This window comes from Bos taurus, chromosome 19 (assembly GCF_002263795.3).
Source record: "Bos taurus isolate L1 Dominette 01449 registration number 42190680 breed Hereford chromosome 19, ARS-UCD2.0, whole genome shotgun sequence".
Lineage (NCBI taxonomy): Eukaryota > Metazoa > Chordata > Mammalia > Artiodactyla > Bovidae > Bos > Bos taurus.
This window is the reverse complement of record NC_037346.1, coordinates 42,736,555-42,754,590: the sequence shown is the minus strand read 5'-3', so window position 1 is coordinate 42,754,590 and position 18,036 is coordinate 42,736,555. Positions and strand designations below refer to the sequence as shown.

The following is an 18,036-nucleotide window of genomic DNA, read 5'->3' as shown; positions in this document are numbered from 1 at the left end:
GTGCTGTGTGCTTTGGGGTCCAGGGATGAACCCTGGAAGGATCCGGGGAAGCTTGAGTATTCTGATCTCCACTTGTCCATGGAGACCAGGGTTGGGGGAGATCTGGGGCAGGGGGTTGGCAAGAACCAAGCAGCCTTCCAGCAGGCGATGCCGGGATTCCAAGCGCTCCCCATGAAAGATTCTGGAGCTGTCAGATTAGTTCCCTGAAAGTCATCCCGCTTATCCGCTAGCCACGCCGCCAACTACCACACACAGACTGGAGCTCTGTCACTCTGCTTTATTAGAACAGCTCCGAGACTGAGAGCACAGCTTCAGAGTGGAGGCTGATCAGGCTTGGGTGAGTGACCAGCAGACCTCATGAGACTTCCAACACAGGAGAAGCACACTGGGCTTCTCAACACAGGAGAAGCACACTGGGCACAGAACAGGACAGTCAATTGATTTTGTCTTTTATATATAAACTGATAATTTAAAAAAATTAGAGTGATATATATAGTTTCTCTAGAGAGAGACTTTGCAACAAAAAATATATATAAAGGATATGACCTCCTAGACAAATGAAGCAGCATCTCTGAGCGGAGGAAAGAGGGCTCCTCATGCATTGGAGAGGGGGGCCAAGCCTTTGGACAGGCACCAAGGCTATTGCATATCTTGGAGGAGGGAGGAAGAGTAGAGGGCTGGCTAGTCAGTGTCTGCATTATTCTCTCTACATTGCAAGTTTTTTTATGGCTTTGGCTAAAGCGTGTAAAGCAGCGGAGGTACTAAGGTGCTAAAGCGAGGCCTCTCGGTCTCTGTAAAAAACAGCAAAGGGGGGTAGAGGGGCAGCAATGAAGCCCTCCTAACCCCCAACTGAGGGGAAGCAGGTGGGAGATGTTCTGCAGGGGAGGGGGGAGGCTGGGGGGTATGATTGAGCAGCCTCCCCCCATGCCCTGTGCGCCCCTGCAATCCCACACATCTGTCCCTGCTGAGATTGAATATTTGAAGGGAGGTGGTTAATCTCCCCTGCACTCTGGTGTTAATCCCTGGCCGTAGCTGGGACAGGGCTGGCAGGAAAGGCCTGGGCCAACCCCACGAGGCTTCTTTGGGGCAGGCAAACAACCAGGAGCCTGGGGAAATGGGGATGGGCAGGGCATTGGTTTTAGGCAGTGAGGCTCAGCCACTCCCTTTGGTCCCATCTGTAGCTCTGCCCACCAGACTTGGCAGGAGGGAAATCCTCTAGATGAGCAGAGCCAGCTAAGAGGAGCCACATGTCCCTGCGAGGATGGGGTGGAGGCGGGACTGGGGAATTCGGAGGAGACGGGCTTAGTCCTTGAAGCCCCTCTCCTGATTCATTCAGATCTGGACTCCTCCAGAATCTGGGGTAGGTTTTGGTCCCGGGGGCCAGGGGCTGGGGCTGGGGCTGGGGCTGGGGCTGGAGCTGGAACTTGGGTGGAAGCTGGTGTTGGGGTCGGGGCTGAGGCTGGGGCTGGGGCCGGGACCGGGCCTGAAGTAGGCAGGGGAGGTTTGCTGCCAGCGTGGTAATCATGTGTGGCCTTGGGCTCATTGGTGTGGTAGGAGCCCTTGTAGCGATGATTCTGTAGATAGAAGAGCACCAACATTCCCACCAGTCCCAGCAGCAAGAAGGCCACCAAAACTGAAAGAGAAAAAAGGAACAATTCAGGGCAGATCTCTGGGTTTCACCTATACACAGACACACATGTATCCTTTTGGCCTAAAGCATATGTGTCTGACAGCATCAGCTGTACAACCACATCAAGCTATTCTTGATGTGTCTGGTTGGTCTAAAGCCCTGGCTTCTATTCTGTTTCTAATATTAGAATTTCTGTTTCTCATATGGTATATGTAAAGTTTAATAAATTTCTTTTTCTAATAATAGAATTCTATTTCTAATACTCTCTTTCAACATCCTTGGTACTTACACCAATTTCTCATCTTTCTGGATGTTACTCTACCCCTGTTTCCTCATCCCTTAGCTTTAGCCCCACTTATTTTTTTTATAACGGCTTTATTGAGATATAGTTAACATACCATAAAATGTATTCTTTTATAGTGCAGTAAAGCACTCTTTAAGACACAGTTCCTGCCTAATTCTGGGACCTTTTAGATATTAAACCCCTGACTTTGGTGGGAACGTGTGGCCATGACCCAACAGAGCAGCATATGACCTAAGCTGCTTATCATGAAGTGAACATTATCTGATCCACAAAGTCATAAAGTCAGAGACGTGACCAGCAATGGAAATGATATATTGAGTCAGGCAGTGATAGGCACATCACTGTAAAAACTTTGGCCCAGTTTTAATATTTCATTTCATTTCTATTAAAATCTATAGAATCTGCCAATATTTAAAAATCTCCAAGCTGATTATCAACTACCTTCAGCAAAGCCTGTGTCACGGTTCTTGGCATCACCATATACTGAGTGCCCTCACTACCCCTCAGGCCTGAGGATACGGGACAGGGAGGGAAGGCTGACAGCCAGAGGGTAGAATGAGAGGTCAGGGTAGGGACGGTGCCACTCACAGCCCAAAAGTATAGCAACCCATCCGTCATCATGGTAGTACGGGAAGTCTGAAAAAAAGAGAACGCACCAGTTAGGAGGAGCCTCCTGCAGATTAAGAGTCATTTCCTTTCCCTGTTGTCCCTCTTTTCCCTTCCTCTTCTGTGTCCCTGGGGATGTACCTGGGGGAAGATACCAGGGGTCCAGCTCAGGGGGCACCTCTGAGACAAGGCGTGGCATGGCTCCGCAGTTAGACTCAGACAGCTCTCCCTGGACACGAAGGGCCTCAGCCAGCTCCTCGGTCATGGGTCGAGGCGTTCGGAAGTGGGTCTTGAGAGGAGCCACGTTGTTGAATCGGACACCAGACAGGCAGCCTGAGAAACCCGGCGTGTTGTAGTGCTGGATCTCTGGGTCAATCACTCCAGTCTCTGAGGGAGAGGCAGCCCAGAAAGAAGGGGGCTTAGACTCCCAACAGCCCTGGCCCCTCTCACCACCCCTAGGTTCCCACTTCTCTTTAGCAGCACCTTCACTGCCACTCCCCATCCTTCACCCTCCTCTGGACTCCAGAGGAGTCCACAGCTCCCGACCCCAAATGCCGTCTCAACCCCAGCTTACCCATAACGCGCCCCAAATACAAGGCCTTGGGCGAGTCTAGCTGGCTGTCCACCAACAGTGAGAACTTCTGTTCCGTCAGGGAGAAGTAGTCCACCTGAGTGGGGAGGGGAAAGGAGATGAGAGGGCGAACCAGCAGCAGACATAGCCCAGACCAGGCTGGGACTCTCCTCTCCCGACTGGTGGTGGGTTCTAACTCAGTCCCACATAGGCAAGTCCTGGGCCCAGACACAGGATTTGGTATTAAAAACCTCACAAACTGGTTTTGAGCCCTGTCTTTGCAGCTTACGGTGGTTTGGGGAAACCACTTTACTGTCAGAGCCCCTTTCGTGACTAGTCAAACGAAGATAAGAAGAGCTGCCTACCTGAACTGCCTCACAGGGCAACTGTGAGGTCCCATGATACTACATGTGAACATTCTCTGTACACTGGAATGTGCCCTACAGATGCTGAATATTTGCCATTTCCCACTGCCACAGCCTTGATGATGAGGTTATGATCTGAACCCCTGGCACACACCTGGATGAAGAGGTTGCGGTAGACCCGGGTGATGTTGACACTGTGGGGCTGGCCGTCCGTCACAGGGCGGGTGGTGAGCTGGTACACATAGGGGCTGGTGCCCAGCTGGTAGCGCAGCTGCAAGGTCCCTGTGGGGTGGGAAGAAGGAAGAGGGGGGTCTCCCCTCAGCTCCCAGAATCCCCATCTTTTTTTCTTTTTGGCTTCGCCATGCTGCCTATGGGATCTTCGTTCCCTGACCAGGGATGGAACCTGTGGCCCCTGCATTTCGAAGCACCAGGGAAGTCCCCCAAAGCCGCCACCTTGGAAGAGCACGTGAGTCCTTGTATTGGTCAACAGTTATGAGAATGGAAGGCATCCAGAGGAAGCTAGAGTGGAGGGTGAGAGCCGTGGGGAACTCACCATCTTCCTTAATGAGCACGGCCATGTAGTCACGCACAAAGGAGCTGACATAGAGCAGGACGGCGGGGGCAGACTGGGTGCTGAAGCTGAAGGACACCTCCTCTCCAGTGACGTTGTAGACAGGTCCACGGTAGCCTGGCACCGGCCGGCCTGGCCGCGGGTAATCAGGCAGACGGTACCCAGGGCCATGGTAGCCAGGCACGTAGCCGGGAGTATCATAGCCAGGGATGTAACCAGGCTCGTAGCCCGGCACTGGCCGGCTCAGCATGTGGGAGAACTCCCGGGCTGCGGAGCGCAGCGCCGACTGGAGGTTATAGCGCATCCAGGTGCCAGGCTCAAAGAAACCGCCAATGTCTGAGGCAGAGGTAGTGAAGTCAGGGCCCGTCCCCACCTCCAGACGCTATGTATGTCATCCACGCACACCACCTGGCACGTGTCCCCAGTTTCTGCTACACCACAACCCATCTCCATTCACTTTTAGGTCCCCTGGAGGCCCTATGTCATGGAATGGAATCTTAAAATCTTAAGAAATGGAAAAGATCATCTGATCCAATCCCTGCACTTTACAGATGGGGAAAGTAAGGCTCTGAAACGGGCCACAACTTGCCTGAGGATACATAGTAGGTGGAGGGTCAGAATTAGAATCAAGATACCACAAACCCACCTGCCACTACTCACACTTCTAAACCAAGACCAAAGGACTTCTGTGGGTCCCTTAGTCCCTGTGTCTTCCTATCTCACCAGTGACCTACCTGCTCATGCATCCTCCTAGACCAGCCTTGGGGAGGATGTGTTCTTGGTGTATGTACAGAATCTTGCTATGGTGAATGTCAAGGCTCACCTTAACCAAGAACCAGGCTGTAGACATGTTTTAGGTGTGCAGCGATTGTCAACTAGGAAATGGCATAGGAGGGCATCGTGCAGCCTGATGGGGATATGCTTGCAAGGGGGGCAACCTGGGTTCCCTTGGCGACAGTGAGAAGATGGGGAAGTTATTTGTTTTGTTGCTGTTGTTCTTGTAGTGCCAGCTAGCTGTGCCATCCCTTCCTTGTCCCGCTTTATTCCTTTGGAATCACCCAGCAGCTTCAACTGCTTGAGAGCCCAGCTCAAAGCTCAGGAGCGCAGGATGAACACAGTCTTCCCCGATGCTGACACTGCATCCTCCCTCCTTCCTTGCCCTCCCTACATCCCATGATGCCCTCTGGCTCATTCCTCCCATAACCAGCAGCACTGACCATGGTTGCAGTATGGCCCATCGAAAGCCGTGAGGTCACAGTCACAGGTGTAGTAGCTGTAGCGCTCCACACAGCGGCCGCCATGGAAACAGGGGAAGCGGGGGTGGGCGCAGTGGCCTGTGCAGTTGGGTGAGGTACCCTCAGAGGCATTGGCACGGCCTTCCAGGTTCAGAGTCACTCCATTCAGACGCATAGCCCTCAAGCAACCCACGAAAGGCCGCCTCTTAAGCTCTGCAGATCCTGGGGGGAAGGTGGGCAGGTGGAGAAACGGGTGTAGAGCAGAGATGGGGGAAAGTATTGGGGTTGCAAAGGCAGTGGAGGGCTATAAGAATGGAAAAGATGCCAGGGACTGGAGAGGAAGGGTGGGCCTTGGCTCACTGTGAAGCTGAGGGGATTGTGACCTAAGAGATGGGGTTCCTGGAAACAAGGAGAGTGGCCTTGAGAGGGTAGGGTGGTGACAGAGGCTTCAGACCTGCCTCCAGGTTGCTGCTCACCAACATACAGGGGCCGGTCGTACTCCAGCCAGATGTAGGTCTGCAGGGGCATCGGCCGTAGCACCCAGGGCCGGTGATCCACGCGGAGCCGGGCCTGCTTCACGTTGATTTCCGCCCGGACGAGGTGCCACTCATCGTCGTTGAACTCGAAGTCGTCTGAGTGCACCGTCAGGTTCTCATCCCCATTCCCCACGTCAAAGGCGAAGACTACGTCCCGGGATGCTGGACAGTGTAGGGGCGGGGGGAGAGGACTCAGAGCCCCCAGGGCCCTCACGGGGTCGACACAGCCCTTCTTCTCTGCTCTTTGGAGCTCCCTGACTGTCCCTCCATCTGTCCACACGTGGGCGTGCTAAGTCGCTTCAGTCCTGTCCGACTCTTTGTGACCCCGTGGACTGTAGCCCCCCAGGCTCCTCTGTCCATGGGATTCTCCAGGCAAGATTACTGGAGTGGGTTGCCATTTCCTTCTCCAGGAGATCTTCCTGACCCAGAGGTTTGAATCCCTGTCTCTTATGTCTCTTGCATTGGCAGGTGGATTCTTTACTAGCTTGCACCACCTGGGAAGCCCAGTCTGTTTACAGCCTGGGACAAAACCCGTAAAGTGCTTAAAACCTCATACCTCTGCTCTCCCACATTCCCAGATCCCTGGAGCCAGCTTCCCAGCCCCACCTCTCAGGTTAGAAGCATAGCTCATCAAATAGGAGCCCCACACCCCCCTCCCCCAGCCAACCCACAGGAGTCCAGCTTCCTCACTCACAACTCAGGGGCCAAAGGTCCAGGGGGGCCAAGTGGGTGCTCAGGGTCACAAAGCCAGCTATCGAGATGGAGCTGGGTCTAGAAGCCAGGCCCATCTAAAGCCCTTCCCATGCTTCCTTTCAAAGGGGCATCTGGCCTTGCCACTTACCCCAGCCTCCACCCACCCCACATCTTCCCCAGGGATCTTCCTCCCCCACAGTGTCTGCTTGCTCACTGTTGAGTTCCACCCGCACATAAGGTCGGCGCCACTGGCAGTAAGGGCCCCCCATATTCTCTAGGAAGACTCCTGAGGGAGCCGAGGTCCTGAAGTAGAAAGAGACATCAAGGCTGTGGTTGGCCCGGATTGGGGGAAAGCGTAGTGCAGCCCCAGTGTGGAAGGAGATGGTGTTCCAGGAATTTCCTACAGAACCAAATGGAGGAAGGCCTTGTCAGCAGGGCGGGAGGCAGGCGACAGGGCAAAGGGGGACAGCTGGGGGAACCCAGGGAGAGACTAAGGCATGTCATGCAAGAGGAAGGTGCAGGTGCAGAGGAACAGGTGTGGGCATGTCACCGACGGAGCCAGGGTGTCTGGCAGGGTGTCCTGGAGACCGCCCCCCTCCCACCCAGTGGGTCAGGGCTTTGGAACTACAGAGCCGACCCTGCGAGGGCACACAAAAAGTCTCTGCCACTCACGGTCGCCGTAGCACCGCAGAGGCCTCAGAAAGAACTGGGCCTCCGAACTGGAGCGGTTCGTGTCCCCCACCACCACCTGAGTGACAGGCAGATGGTCCACAAAGGTCAGCAGGCCCTTGTCGGTTCTCCTGTGGGGGTGGGGATGCAGTGGCTCAGCCCTTGCTGCTCGGCAGCCCCCAGCATCCTGAAAGCCCTGTTCTCCTGCCCCCCCTTACCACTGGGGCTGGTCGGCGTCACAGTTACAGTGCAGAGCGGGGTCCACGCAGCTCCGGTCCAGACCACAGGCACAGCGCTGGATCCCAGGCTGCGAGCCGCCCCAGTAGAAGTGCTGCTCCTCGTTTCGGCCAATCCAAAAGCTGTAGGGGTAGCCTCCTGGGGAAGAGGGGCAGGCAGCTCCCAGGCCCCGCCTCCATTAGCCTAGGGCTCCTCCCTCACCCTTCCAACCAGCCCAGACCACTTCCTGAGCCCTCTGGTGCTCTTTTCCCAGACCCCATGGGTCTCTCCTCCAGCTTTCACCCTGCCCTCCCCACCCCAGCCCTAACCTGCTGTGTTGAGCAGCCGGGAATTGTAGCAGGAGAACTCGATCCACTGCTCACAGTGCTGGGAAGCATTGGCCAGGGCACTGACCTCCTCCCAGGATGCATTCCAATACTGGACGGCCCCGAGGAATGGCCGCTCCATGCTGGAACCTGTCACCCGAGTCGTCCACAGCCTGTCATGGCGCACAACTGTCCATGCCCGATTCTCTGGGGGAGGGGACGAGGCAGAGCTGTGGCTGGAGAGAAGCGTTCTCTACCCACCTTCCTACTTGCCTCCAGCACCACTGCCGCCAATTCAGAGCCAATACATGAGGCCAGAAGCTCCATGCCAGCCCAGCTCTAAGTCTCCAACATCATAGGCCAGCCATGAGACAGCTGGAATGGATCAGGAAGCTGAGATCTAGCTGCAAGGCTAGATTACAAACTCCTGAATGTTCCCTTCCCGCTCTGTCCTCATTTACCCCTCCACCGTTTAATCTTACTGGCTCCGGTCCACCCTTCCATTCTTCCTTGTTCCCCCTCACACTCCCACAGTTCATCGTCCGCTGCCCATCACCCCTCAATCAGAGCCACTTACCTCGGATATCACAGTACACCACAAATGGCTTCAGGGGGCCACTACCATCAGGATCAATGGTGAAGTTTCCAGAAGTTTTCCCACTGAGTCGATAAGCCTCACAGGATTCCTTATACAAAGCTGGTGGGTAGTGAGTTGGGGAAAAGGTAGTTATGGGGTTGGGGGCTAGAAGGGCCAGCCCCACCATCTTTAGCGGCCTCACGATCCCCAGAAACTTCCTGACTCTCCCCCAGACTCTCCCCCACACTCCAACTGGCTTACGCTGGTGGCAGGTCTCCCCCTTGTAGCCTGTCAGTTCACAGTAGCAGATGAAGTCATCCCAAGACTGGTAGCAGCGACCGTCATGCTCACACATGTTAGGGCTGCACCTAGGGGAGGGGGTCAGCACGCAGGGAAGGAACCTTATGGGGAGCTGCAGAGTAGGGTCTGACCCCTACAAGCTTCAGTCCCAGGTCCTGAGAGCACCAGAACCCACCTAACATACTCCACTTAAGTAGCCAGGTAGAAGCCTGAATGCTGGGGCATTAGGCAGGCCTCAGGGCTCAAGTACTATTGTTGCCTCTTCCCCAAAGGAATTAATTATGCCTTATATCCCCATCCTCCCCTACCCCCAAAGAAAACCCTCTAGGACCAAAAACAGATGCTTCATTTCCATTCTGAGCATGTGACACTTTAAGGGAATAACTGGGAAGTGAGAGGTCAAGAAGCAATCATTCCCAGGTGGGAGACTCAGGAGCTGGGACCAGAAGGGAGATCATTGAGAAACGCCATTCCCATCACTGGGAGACCGTGGAAGAGGGCTTTGGAGGGGGTCACCTCTTGGAGGGAGAGGGGCTTCTGGATACCTATCAGTGATGCCACATGTGTCAAAGAGGACCTCAGCATAGTATCCAAGCCGCCGGCCCTCCACCAGAGTCAGGTTGACCAGTTGACCATCCACCTTGAGCAGCTCCATGCAGCCATGGAACGCCGTCTGGTTGGAGTGGCAGCCCGATCGACTGGCTGGCTTGGGACAACCTGGAGCAACCACCCCTGTGAGGCCCTCCCCAGGGGAGACTCCAGCGACCCTCCCCCAGGGAGATGCCAAGGGAGAGCCAGACATGAAGGAAGGAAGCAAGGAAGGGGGCCAGTAGACAATGACAGTGACGTTCCAGTCCCCAAGGCCCCAGAGGGGCAAGAGAGATTTACTGCTACAAAACTCTCCATGTAGCCCTATCTGGGTGGACTTAGATGGGGCCTTCCCACCCAGAGACAGGGGTCTAGCCAGGTTGACCTCCACTTACCTCCAAAGAAGTATGAGGTTCCTGTACGGATCAGCAGTGGGTATGAGACCCTGACCTCTGCCCCCTCCACATCATCAATGCTGATGACTGCATGGTTTTCCTGGGCCACAAAATTCACCTCATGCCAAAAGCCATCATTCAGGCGGAACCCTGGACAGGACAGGACGACAGTGTGGGTGGGGGAGGCACCATGCTCTGGAAGAGTGTCTTGAGTGGAGAAGCAGCAACCCAACTCTATCCTAACAGCAGCCTCTGTGCTTCCCATTTTTACACTTATCACACTGAGCGGTGACATCCCCAAATGTCTCTCTTCACTATGTGGAACCCCAGCGGCTGACACAGAGTCAAAAGTCATCAGTGAATGATACCTACAGGGACCCTCCAAATGGAGTACCAGGATTCTCAGCCTTAGTCCCTCAGATCTGCCCTGCCCTCCAACTCCCAGCTGTCTAATCCTGGGACCTCCTGCAGGGCTCCCTCCCTTCCCTCCCTCACCCCTCTGAGATGCAAAGGTCTCAGTCCAGGTCTACAGTCTCCTGTGTCTCTGCCCTGCTCTGGCGTCCCTTTGCCTCCCCTTCCTCTCCCTCTGCTCACCAGCGGCAAACTGAAGCTTCTTTCGGCCGGTCTGCACCACCGACACGTTGACCTGCCCTTCACTGAGCATCAGCTCCACGTGGCCCAACCCATCCCCCAGGGAGGAGAAAAGCAGCAGCCCAGTGAGATCCCAGGTGCGGAAGCGAAAAGAGACTGCGAGGCGGCCGCGGCGGGGGAAGCCAGGCACTTGCACGAAGTTGTGAGGACCTCCGAAATTGATGGGATGAGGAACCGGGTCCAGGCAACGGAATGCCACTTTACCCTGGGGACCCAAGTGAGGATGCATCAGCACCCAAGCTGATGCCACGCCCCGGCCTCTGTGAGGAGCCAGGTTCCCTGGGTGTACCTCCCCAACCTCACCCCGCCCAGAAAAACGTCCAGGTGTGGAGAGGTCTCCAGCCACCAAGTCAGCCCTCAGGACTCTTCTCGCTGATCTACATCATCTCCTGATCATCTCAGGAGCGCCTGATTAGCTCCTGAGTTGGAGTAGGGGGTACCACATAATACCTAAACAGCCCTCAAGTCCCTCCTCAGCCCCTGCGCTGTGTGACCCCTGGCCGAGCCACTCCGGGCCGCCACACCGTATTCTCTTCATTTATAACTGAGGAGATGGTGAGACCAGACCGCAGCTTTTAACTAGGCGGGAGCGGGGTTGGAAGCTGGCCTTTAGCACCTCCTGTGAGTCAGTGATGCCTCGCCCCCAACGTGAGCAGCTGGCTAGGGAGAAGGCTCCTCGGCTTTTAGATGATTCTCAAGATCTCTCCCCGCTCCATCCACTTGTTCCCGGAGGCTTTGATGCCCCGTCCTCCCCGATCCCCCTGCCCACTGGCCTCGAAGGTGATCCGGGAATGGCGCCGCACGGCCAGGTCCGCGATGTTGACTCGGTTGAAGATGACGTTTTCTATGCAGCCGCGGAAATTATGCCGATAGGCAAGGTTCTTCTGCGCGGCGCCCACCAGCCCCCCGATGAACATCTGCGGGCGGGGTGAGGAGTAAGCTTCCCTAGATGCGGCAGAGTGCGCGCCTTTCTCGCGCTCCCGCCCGTCCACTTTCCCACGCTCAGGCTGAGGTCTGAGACACACGTTCCCCCAGTATCGGTATTGAAGCTGGAAGCTCGCTGGGCCTCCTGAGGCTTGGGTTTTAGCCCTGACCCCACCACAACTTGGCGGCACGCCCTTGGGTAAGTCGATGAACCTGTCTGGGGTTCTTTATCTGCACATCAGGGCCAGGAGAGAGCAATTTTCTCATCTTGCCTGATCCCCCAAGTCCAGATTTCTAGACTCCATCTCAGCAGCTCTGGGGTAGAGCCCGGAAATCGGCATGCTAACACCAGCAACAACAACAAAAACCCAAGCTTTTCTGGGAGTTTGCCAACTCCTGCTAGCATGTTCAGAAAACAGTCTTACCTCTGAAAGAAGTGCCGCCCCCCCCCCACCCACCAGCCTACCTAGCATCTCACTTAGCCAAATGGCTTCTCCCCTCTTTGCTCACCTCGTTGTCCAGGTTCAGTCTCTCGAAGTCGCCATTGAGCACGAAGCGCTGCACGTAGCCGTCCAGGGTGAGATTTGCCTCACGGCCAAATCGGTCGACACGCACGTAATGCCAGTGCTGGTCATTGAGGACGCCGCCAGCGCTCACGGTCGTGTGACCCGGCCTTGGCTGGATGGGGCTGCTGCCTGAGGGTGGGTTAGGGCAGGGTCAGACCGGGAACCTGGAGAACCCCACTTAGGCCCTACCGCCCAGCAAACCCCCCAGGGGGAGCAACAGCCTGCAACCCAGAGGACGAACTGCTGAAGGCCCAGGACGGCCAGGGAGGGTGGGCACATAGAGACTGGACCACCCTCAGCCTGCGGTGGATCGGTGGCCATTTGCAAGTACGGACTTAGTCATTTAATCCCTCTGAGCCTCTGTCTTCCTATCACTAAAACGGGGCACGATAGCTGGTTCTACCTCATCATGTGCATATTATGGAAAGCGAATGAGATACAAAACAACAACGCTTCAGGAGTGTGTGTGTGTGTGTGTGTGTGTGTGTGTGTGCGTGTGCGTGTGCGCGCGCGCGCCTGTATACGTATATACAATGTTTTTACAATGAGGAAACAGACTGGGGAAGTGCTCGTCCAAGGTCACACCGCTGGTAGGTGCTAGGTGCTGGAATCCGCTTGTCCTAATTCCCAGTCCAGAGTTTCGCAAGCACCAGATTTTACACGAAGAAGGCAGATGAGTCCAAATAGTTAAGAAAGGGGAAGATAAGGAATAGGGCGCGGCTTCGCGGAGGAGGTGCGGCAAGGGACGTGGGAGGAGAGCCTGGGGCTCCGCGCCGCGGCCGCGAGCTCACCCAGGCTCATGTGCAGCAGCAAGTGCGCCCCCTGCAGCTCGAGTGTCACGTAGTCGCCCTGGGCGCCCTCGGCGTGCAACAGGAGCCCGTCCTTTTCTTCGGTTTTGAAGCTGAAGGCGAACACGTCCCACAGACTCCGGCTGACCCCTCTCGGGAAGCGGTACGAGATGGCATCATCGCCATCGAAATACAGCACGTCGGACTCTGCAGGAAGGACCGTAGGTGGGTGGGGGGTCGGGGGATTCTGTCTCCCGCCCCGCCCCCACCACGACCCCGCACCCTTACTGTAAGGGCAGCCGTAGAGGCCAAGCCTCAGGCCGATCTTGCCGCGCGGGTTCCAAGCCAAGGGCACGATGCGGATGTAGCGCGCCGTGAAGTGATAGTGCAGGTCGTGGCGAACCACCGCCGACTCGTTCACGTTACCGAAGAAGGTCTAAGGGCAAGGGGAGAGGGGTGACCACGTTCCCACACTCTGCTTGCTTTTCCACAGCCTCCCAGCCCGCAGCTGTCGCATCCAGCTAATCTCGACCTCTGGAAGGCAGACAGTCCTTATCTCCTCCGCCTTCCTGACTTTACAGTTTCCCTAGCCTAGAGCGTCCTCTCCACCATCCCAGTATTTCCTCAAAGGTCAACTCAGATGTCGCCTCCTCCAAGAAGCTCTCCCAGATTTTACCCTGAAGTATGTTCAGTTCAGTTCAGCTCAGTCGCTCAGTCGTGTCCAACTCTTTGCGACCCCATGAATCGCAGCACGCCAGGCCTCCCTGTCCATCACCTGTTAAACCCTGTCAATTGGGCATATCCTGAACACACGGCAAGCAGACGGTCCTTCTGGACTGAGTCCCTGTAGTGAAAGTTACTGCTCCTCATCTGTGCCCTCACCACCACCTCCCCCCCCACTTCCCCCAAACCTGTGCCCAGCCCAGCCCAGGTCACACAGTTGGGAAGGTTCCCAAGTGTGTGTGCAGGGATCCTGGAGTACCGCGTTGTGCCCTCGCTGATAGAACGGTGTCCAGCTGTCCACTCGGTCGCCGTAGAGCAGCATGTAACGTGTGACCCAGTCCCACGAGTTAAAGGAGCCCTGCGTGGCCACAGCCCGAATCCGGTGCTTCTTCATTAGGTCGATCTGCAGCCAGGGATTTGGGTCCCCAATCCGGGGAGACCATCCGCTTATGCCTACAGAAGGGACAAGGGCTTTCACTACTAGCTCCCCCTTTACCTCTAGCCCTTCAGAGTCCCTCACCCCACCATGGGGCACCACCGTGCTCACCGTGCAGCCGGGCAAATCGGGGCGCAGTGAAGAGCCCATAGTAGGAGGAGGCGCCCAGGGAGCGTGCATACAGGGGCCCGACCAGCTCCTCGTCGCAGCCGTCTGGGTTGCAGGAACAGACATGTTTATCAGGGCGGCCCCTCCCAGTCCTTCCAAAGGCCCAGAACGCTGAGCAACTGGTGCTTGATCTTCACTCCCCCCAGTGCAGACCCAGCCCTAACTTAAACCACCTGCTCAACCTGGCCTGCAGCAACAGCTGCACACTGAGGGGAAGCTGCCTTCTCCTCCTGGGGGAACCCCTAGGTCAGACCCTCCCAAGGACCAGTTGGAGTTCAGTACTCCCCAGAACACAATCCCAAACCTCAGCATCTTTCAGAACCTGAGTCACCCCAAGACATCAATCCGTCCCCAGACTTAGCCTCAGTCCCATTCAGCAGCACCTGCAAACCTGCACGGAGCCCAAATGCAGGCCTAGCCCCAACCCCAGCCATTCCTAGCACCACCAGTTCCATGTCCAAACTTACCATCTGTACGATTTGGCTCACCAAATACTGCATGGATCCCAACCCCCATATCCAGCCCCAGCCTTAGCCGCAAACCCCAAACCCTGGTCCCTGGGCCAGCTCCAAGCCCAGCCCGAGTCACCTAGCCCGAGTCACCGGTACCACTCTTATTCCCAACCCTCAAACCCGGCACTCGCTCACGCTTGGATCCCAGCCCCAAGTCCCCGCCCGGGCCGACTCTATCTTCAGCTCGGAGCCCAGCCCCAGCCCCGGGCGCGCGCGCCAGCCTCGGAGCTGCATTGCGGAGCGCGGGGGAGAGGCTGCAAAGGATGAAAGCGCACGAGTGCGCGCCGGCCGAGAAGAGACCCGCGACCACCCAGCCGCAATGCGGTGCGGGACCCGCCCTGCAGACCTCGTACTCCCGGCCGGGCCTAACCCCGCCTGCCTGCGAGCCCGGCACTCACAGTAGCCCCAGCCCCGGGCTCCTGAGACCGCGGCGAGTAGGATGCAGAAAAGCCGGAGACGCATCATGCAGGGCTGACGGGTCTCGGCGGCCGCCTTCCAGTGCCCGGCTCCGGCTAGGGCTCCAGTTCCAGCTCGGGCTATCCTCCTGGGTTTTTGCAACGAATGGCTGTCTCTCCCCCTTACCCACCCCTCTCTCTTCCCACTCTCCCCCAGCCCTTCTTTCTTGTCTCCCTAGGTGCCGTTCCTGCTTCTCTGCTGTTCTCTCCTCTCCTTCCACCCTCTCTCCTCTCACCTCCCCCCTTCCCCAGCCTCGCTCTCCTGGCACGCGCCGCTTTCCCAGACCCCGCGCAAGCGCGCGCCTCAGCCCCGCTGCGAAAGGGCGGGGGTAGAGAGCCTCCCGCCACCGGGAAATACCCTGAATAACCCGAGGCTACAGGGACTGTGGCCGCAGAGATGGGGGAAGGGAGACAGGGGCCGGCTGGGGGATCCTGGAAAATCCAAGAAGAGAGATGGAAAGGGAGGGTGCTTGGAGATAGGGAGAAGTGTAAGTAAAAAGAATCTAACATTTTCAGACAGCAAATTCTGCTCCAGGCACGCGTGCTAGGCACCTTCATTACCCTGTGAATTCTGCATTTTTATCTCACTCCATTTTGCAGATGAAAAACCCGAGGCTCAGAGAGGTTAAAAAAAAAAATTCTTCAGATCCCACAGGTAGCTACCAAGTGATAATATTCCAAAACCCATTCTTTTTCTACTGGCAAGGTAAAGGGAAATTTTTTTTAGGAGGTAGAATAGGAAAGTTAGGTAAAGAGGGCCCACAGACCCTCATCCCCACCTCCATCTCGGCCCTTCTCCCCGCCCCTTCCTTCCTGTCCCATTAGTTTATAACTTCTCTCCCCGGTGGCTTTACCTCAGAAACTTGAGTAGCCAGAGATGGGGACTGAGCCCGCAGAACAGGTGGGAGTGGGGGCAGGGGGGAGGAAAGGGTTACAGGGAGGGAGGGTAAAGGTGAACGGATGGGATTCCCCACCTGGCACCAAGTCTCTGCCTTCCTATGATTTACCTAGGATGTCTGGAACCCTCTGGGACCAGCGGCCCTCCAGATAGAAGGGGCTAGTAATGAGAGGCTGGGGTTGGGGGACACGACTGGGGATGAGAGGAAGGGTGAGCTGAATCTTGAGGTCTAAGGTCCTAACTGAGCCCAGAAAACCTGAAGTCCAACCTTTACATCATGAGTAGTTCAGCGAACCTTGTACTGGAAGCTTAGGGGTGGGGGTGAGGAGGAGAGAAGGGAAAGGAGAGGTAGAAAACGATTCTCCAGACCAAGCAAGGATTCCAGGGACCAAGTCTGAGGCAAAGTCTAAATATGGGTGTTCTTCCAGGAGATGGCGCTGCAAAAGAACGGAAGCTCTTAAGATTTATTAATAATGCAGACGCTGGGCCTTCAGAGAGCACAAATGCTTCACATTCATTATCTTCCTTATTTCAAACAATCCTCGTTTCAAACCACCCCCTCAGGAGGGCTGGTCGGGATTTCTGATCTCCACATTACCTATATTAGACAGCTGGAGAGCCAGAAAAGCAAATGATTTGCTCAAGGTCACCCAGGAAGCTGGATGTAGGGACAGGAGGGGTGCGCCGGAAGTCAAGGCCTGTCGAGGATATGCTAGGAAGAGTCTGGAAAAGAGTTTATGTCTTCTCCCTGTGTGCTGTACCATTGTACCTGGTCACACACCGGCTCCTAGCTTGGAATGCTTGTGTGGGAGGGGGAGCCGTGTGGTGGAGGCTTGTCTCATAAGGTCTCTCTTCTCATTATGGCCTCCTCAGGTCTCCTGGGGCCCCTACTCTGGGGAGGATGAGGCATATTCGGTTGAGCCGTTGCCAGAGCTCTGCTACAAGGCCGACGTCCAGGCCTTCAGTCGCGCCTTCCAACCCAGTGTCTCCCTGACGGTGGCTGCACTGGGTCTGGCCGGCAATGGCCTGGTCCTGGCCACCCATCTGGCGGCCCGACGTGCTGCCCGCTCGCCCACCTCTGCCCACCTGCTCCAACTGGCCCTGGCCGACCTTCTGCTGGCCCTGACCCTGCCCTTTGCCGCAGCCGGGGCTCTGCAAGGCTGGAGTCTGGGAAGTGCCACCTGCCGTGCCATCTCTGGCCTCTACTCGGCCTCCTTCCACGCCGGCTTCCTCTTTCTGGCCTGCATCAGCGCCGACCGCTACGTGGCCATCGCGCGGGCCCTCCCAGCTGGACCGAGGCCCTCGGCGCCGGGCCGTGCACACTTGGTCTCAGTCATCGTGTGGCTGTTGTCGCTGCTCCTGGCGTTGCCCGCTCTCCTTTTCAGCCAGGATGGGCACCGGGAAGGCCAGCGGCGCTGCCGTCTCATCTTCCCCGAGGGCCTCACGCAGACGGTGAAAGGGGCAAGCGCCGTGGCGCAGGTGGTCCTGGGCTTCGCGCTGCCGCTGGGCGTCATGGCGGCCTGCTATGCGCTCCTGGGCCGCACGCTGCTGGCCACCAGGGGGCCCGAGCGCCGGCGCGCGTTGCGCGTCGTGGTGGCCCTGGTGGCGGCATTCGTGGTGCTGCAGCTGCCCTACAGTCTCGCCCTGCTATTGGATACTGCCGACCTCCTGGCGGCCCGCGAGCGGAGCTGCCCGGCCAGCAAGCGCAAGGATCTGGCACTGCTGGTGACCGGGGGTTTGGCCCTCGCCCGCTGCGGCCTCAATCCAGTGCTCTACGCCTTTTTGGGCCTGCGCTTCCGCCAGGACCTGCGGAGGCTCCTAAGGGGTGGGGGCTGCAGTCCAGGGCCTCACCCCGGCGGCGGCGGCGGCCGCTGCCCCCGCCGGCCCCGCCTTTCTTCCTGCTCGGCTCCCACTGAGACCAACAGTTTCTCCTCCTGGGACCACTAGGGCTGCGAATCAAGAGGATGGGGCGGGCTGAGGAAATGTTTCCAGGGAGAGTAGTGGGAAGGGAGAGTCGGTGGGGGGCACTGAGAAAGAGGTAGGGACCTTAGGAATTGCTTCTGTACTTTGGCACATTAAATAGACAACATGGAAATGAGATGCAACTCAACAACTGTTACTATTTTTGAGTCACCGGCTTGGAAATGATTTGTAGCAGGGCAGAAATGGTGGTTCCCCCCGCCCCCCCTTCCCACTCTCCAGCTCTTGGCTCCGAGAGGAAGGCACCGAGAGCCTGGGTGGGGGTGGGGGGTCTCCTGAGCATGCTAAAGCTCTAGACACTGACACCCACTCTCACCGGGCCTCTGCCAGCAGAGGTAAGGTGGGAAAGTTGC

General features: G+C 56.9%; 2 protein-coding genes across 4 annotated transcripts; one reads left to right on the top strand and one right to left on the bottom strand.

The window, feature by feature from the left end:
• Window positions 1-262: 262 nt before the first annotated feature.
• CNTNAP1 (contactin associated protein 1) lies at window positions 263-16,584 on the bottom strand. 3 transcript variants are annotated; one of them, XM_005220746.5, is made up of 24 exons: window positions 16,302-16,584; window positions 13,782-13,883; window positions 13,494-13,687; window positions 12,800-12,947; window positions 12,515-12,718; window positions 11,668-11,852; window positions 11,007-11,150; window positions 10,177-10,438; window positions 9,583-9,732; window positions 9,145-9,316; window positions 8,561-8,667; window positions 8,300-8,419; window positions 7,726-7,929; window positions 7,399-7,555; window positions 7,184-7,311; window positions 6,726-6,911; window positions 5,759-5,980; window positions 5,265-5,504; window positions 4,030-4,383; window positions 3,631-3,758; window positions 3,115-3,208; window positions 2,682-2,927; window positions 2,523-2,570; window positions 263-1,633 (listed from the first exon to the last, which is right to left on the bottom strand). In XM_005220746.5, exons 1-24 carry the CDS (start codon window positions 16,465-16,467, stop codon window positions 1,329-1,331), a joined length of 4,266 nt encoding a protein of 1,421 aa, XP_005220803.2. In that variant the 5' UTR covers window positions 16,468-16,584; the 3' UTR covers window positions 263-1,328.
• On the top strand, window positions 15,683-17,650 carry CCR10 (C-C motif chemokine receptor 10). Its single transcript, NM_001194964.1, is given in 2 exon segments — window positions 15,683-15,706; window positions 16,577-17,650. Coding segments are annotated over 2 exon segments (1,098 nt in total).
• The last annotated feature ends 386 nt before the right edge of the window (window positions 17,651-18,036 follow it).

Bases quoted from the DNA above. Each gene is read 5' to 3' on its own strand.
- CNTNAP1 (XM_005220746.5), bottom strand. From the start codon at position 16,467: ATGGTACAGCACACAGGGAGAAGACATAAACTCTTTTCCAGACTCTTC. The intron at 10,439-11,006 runs GCCAGTGGGCAG...TTGGGTCCCCAG, and splicing joins ATTCCCGGATCACCTTCGAG to GGTAAAGTGGCATTCCGTTG. The intron at 7,556-7,725 runs GTTAGGGCTGGG...CCTCTTCCCCAG, and splicing joins CCGGCTGCTCAACACAGCAG to GAGGCTACCCCTACAGCTTT.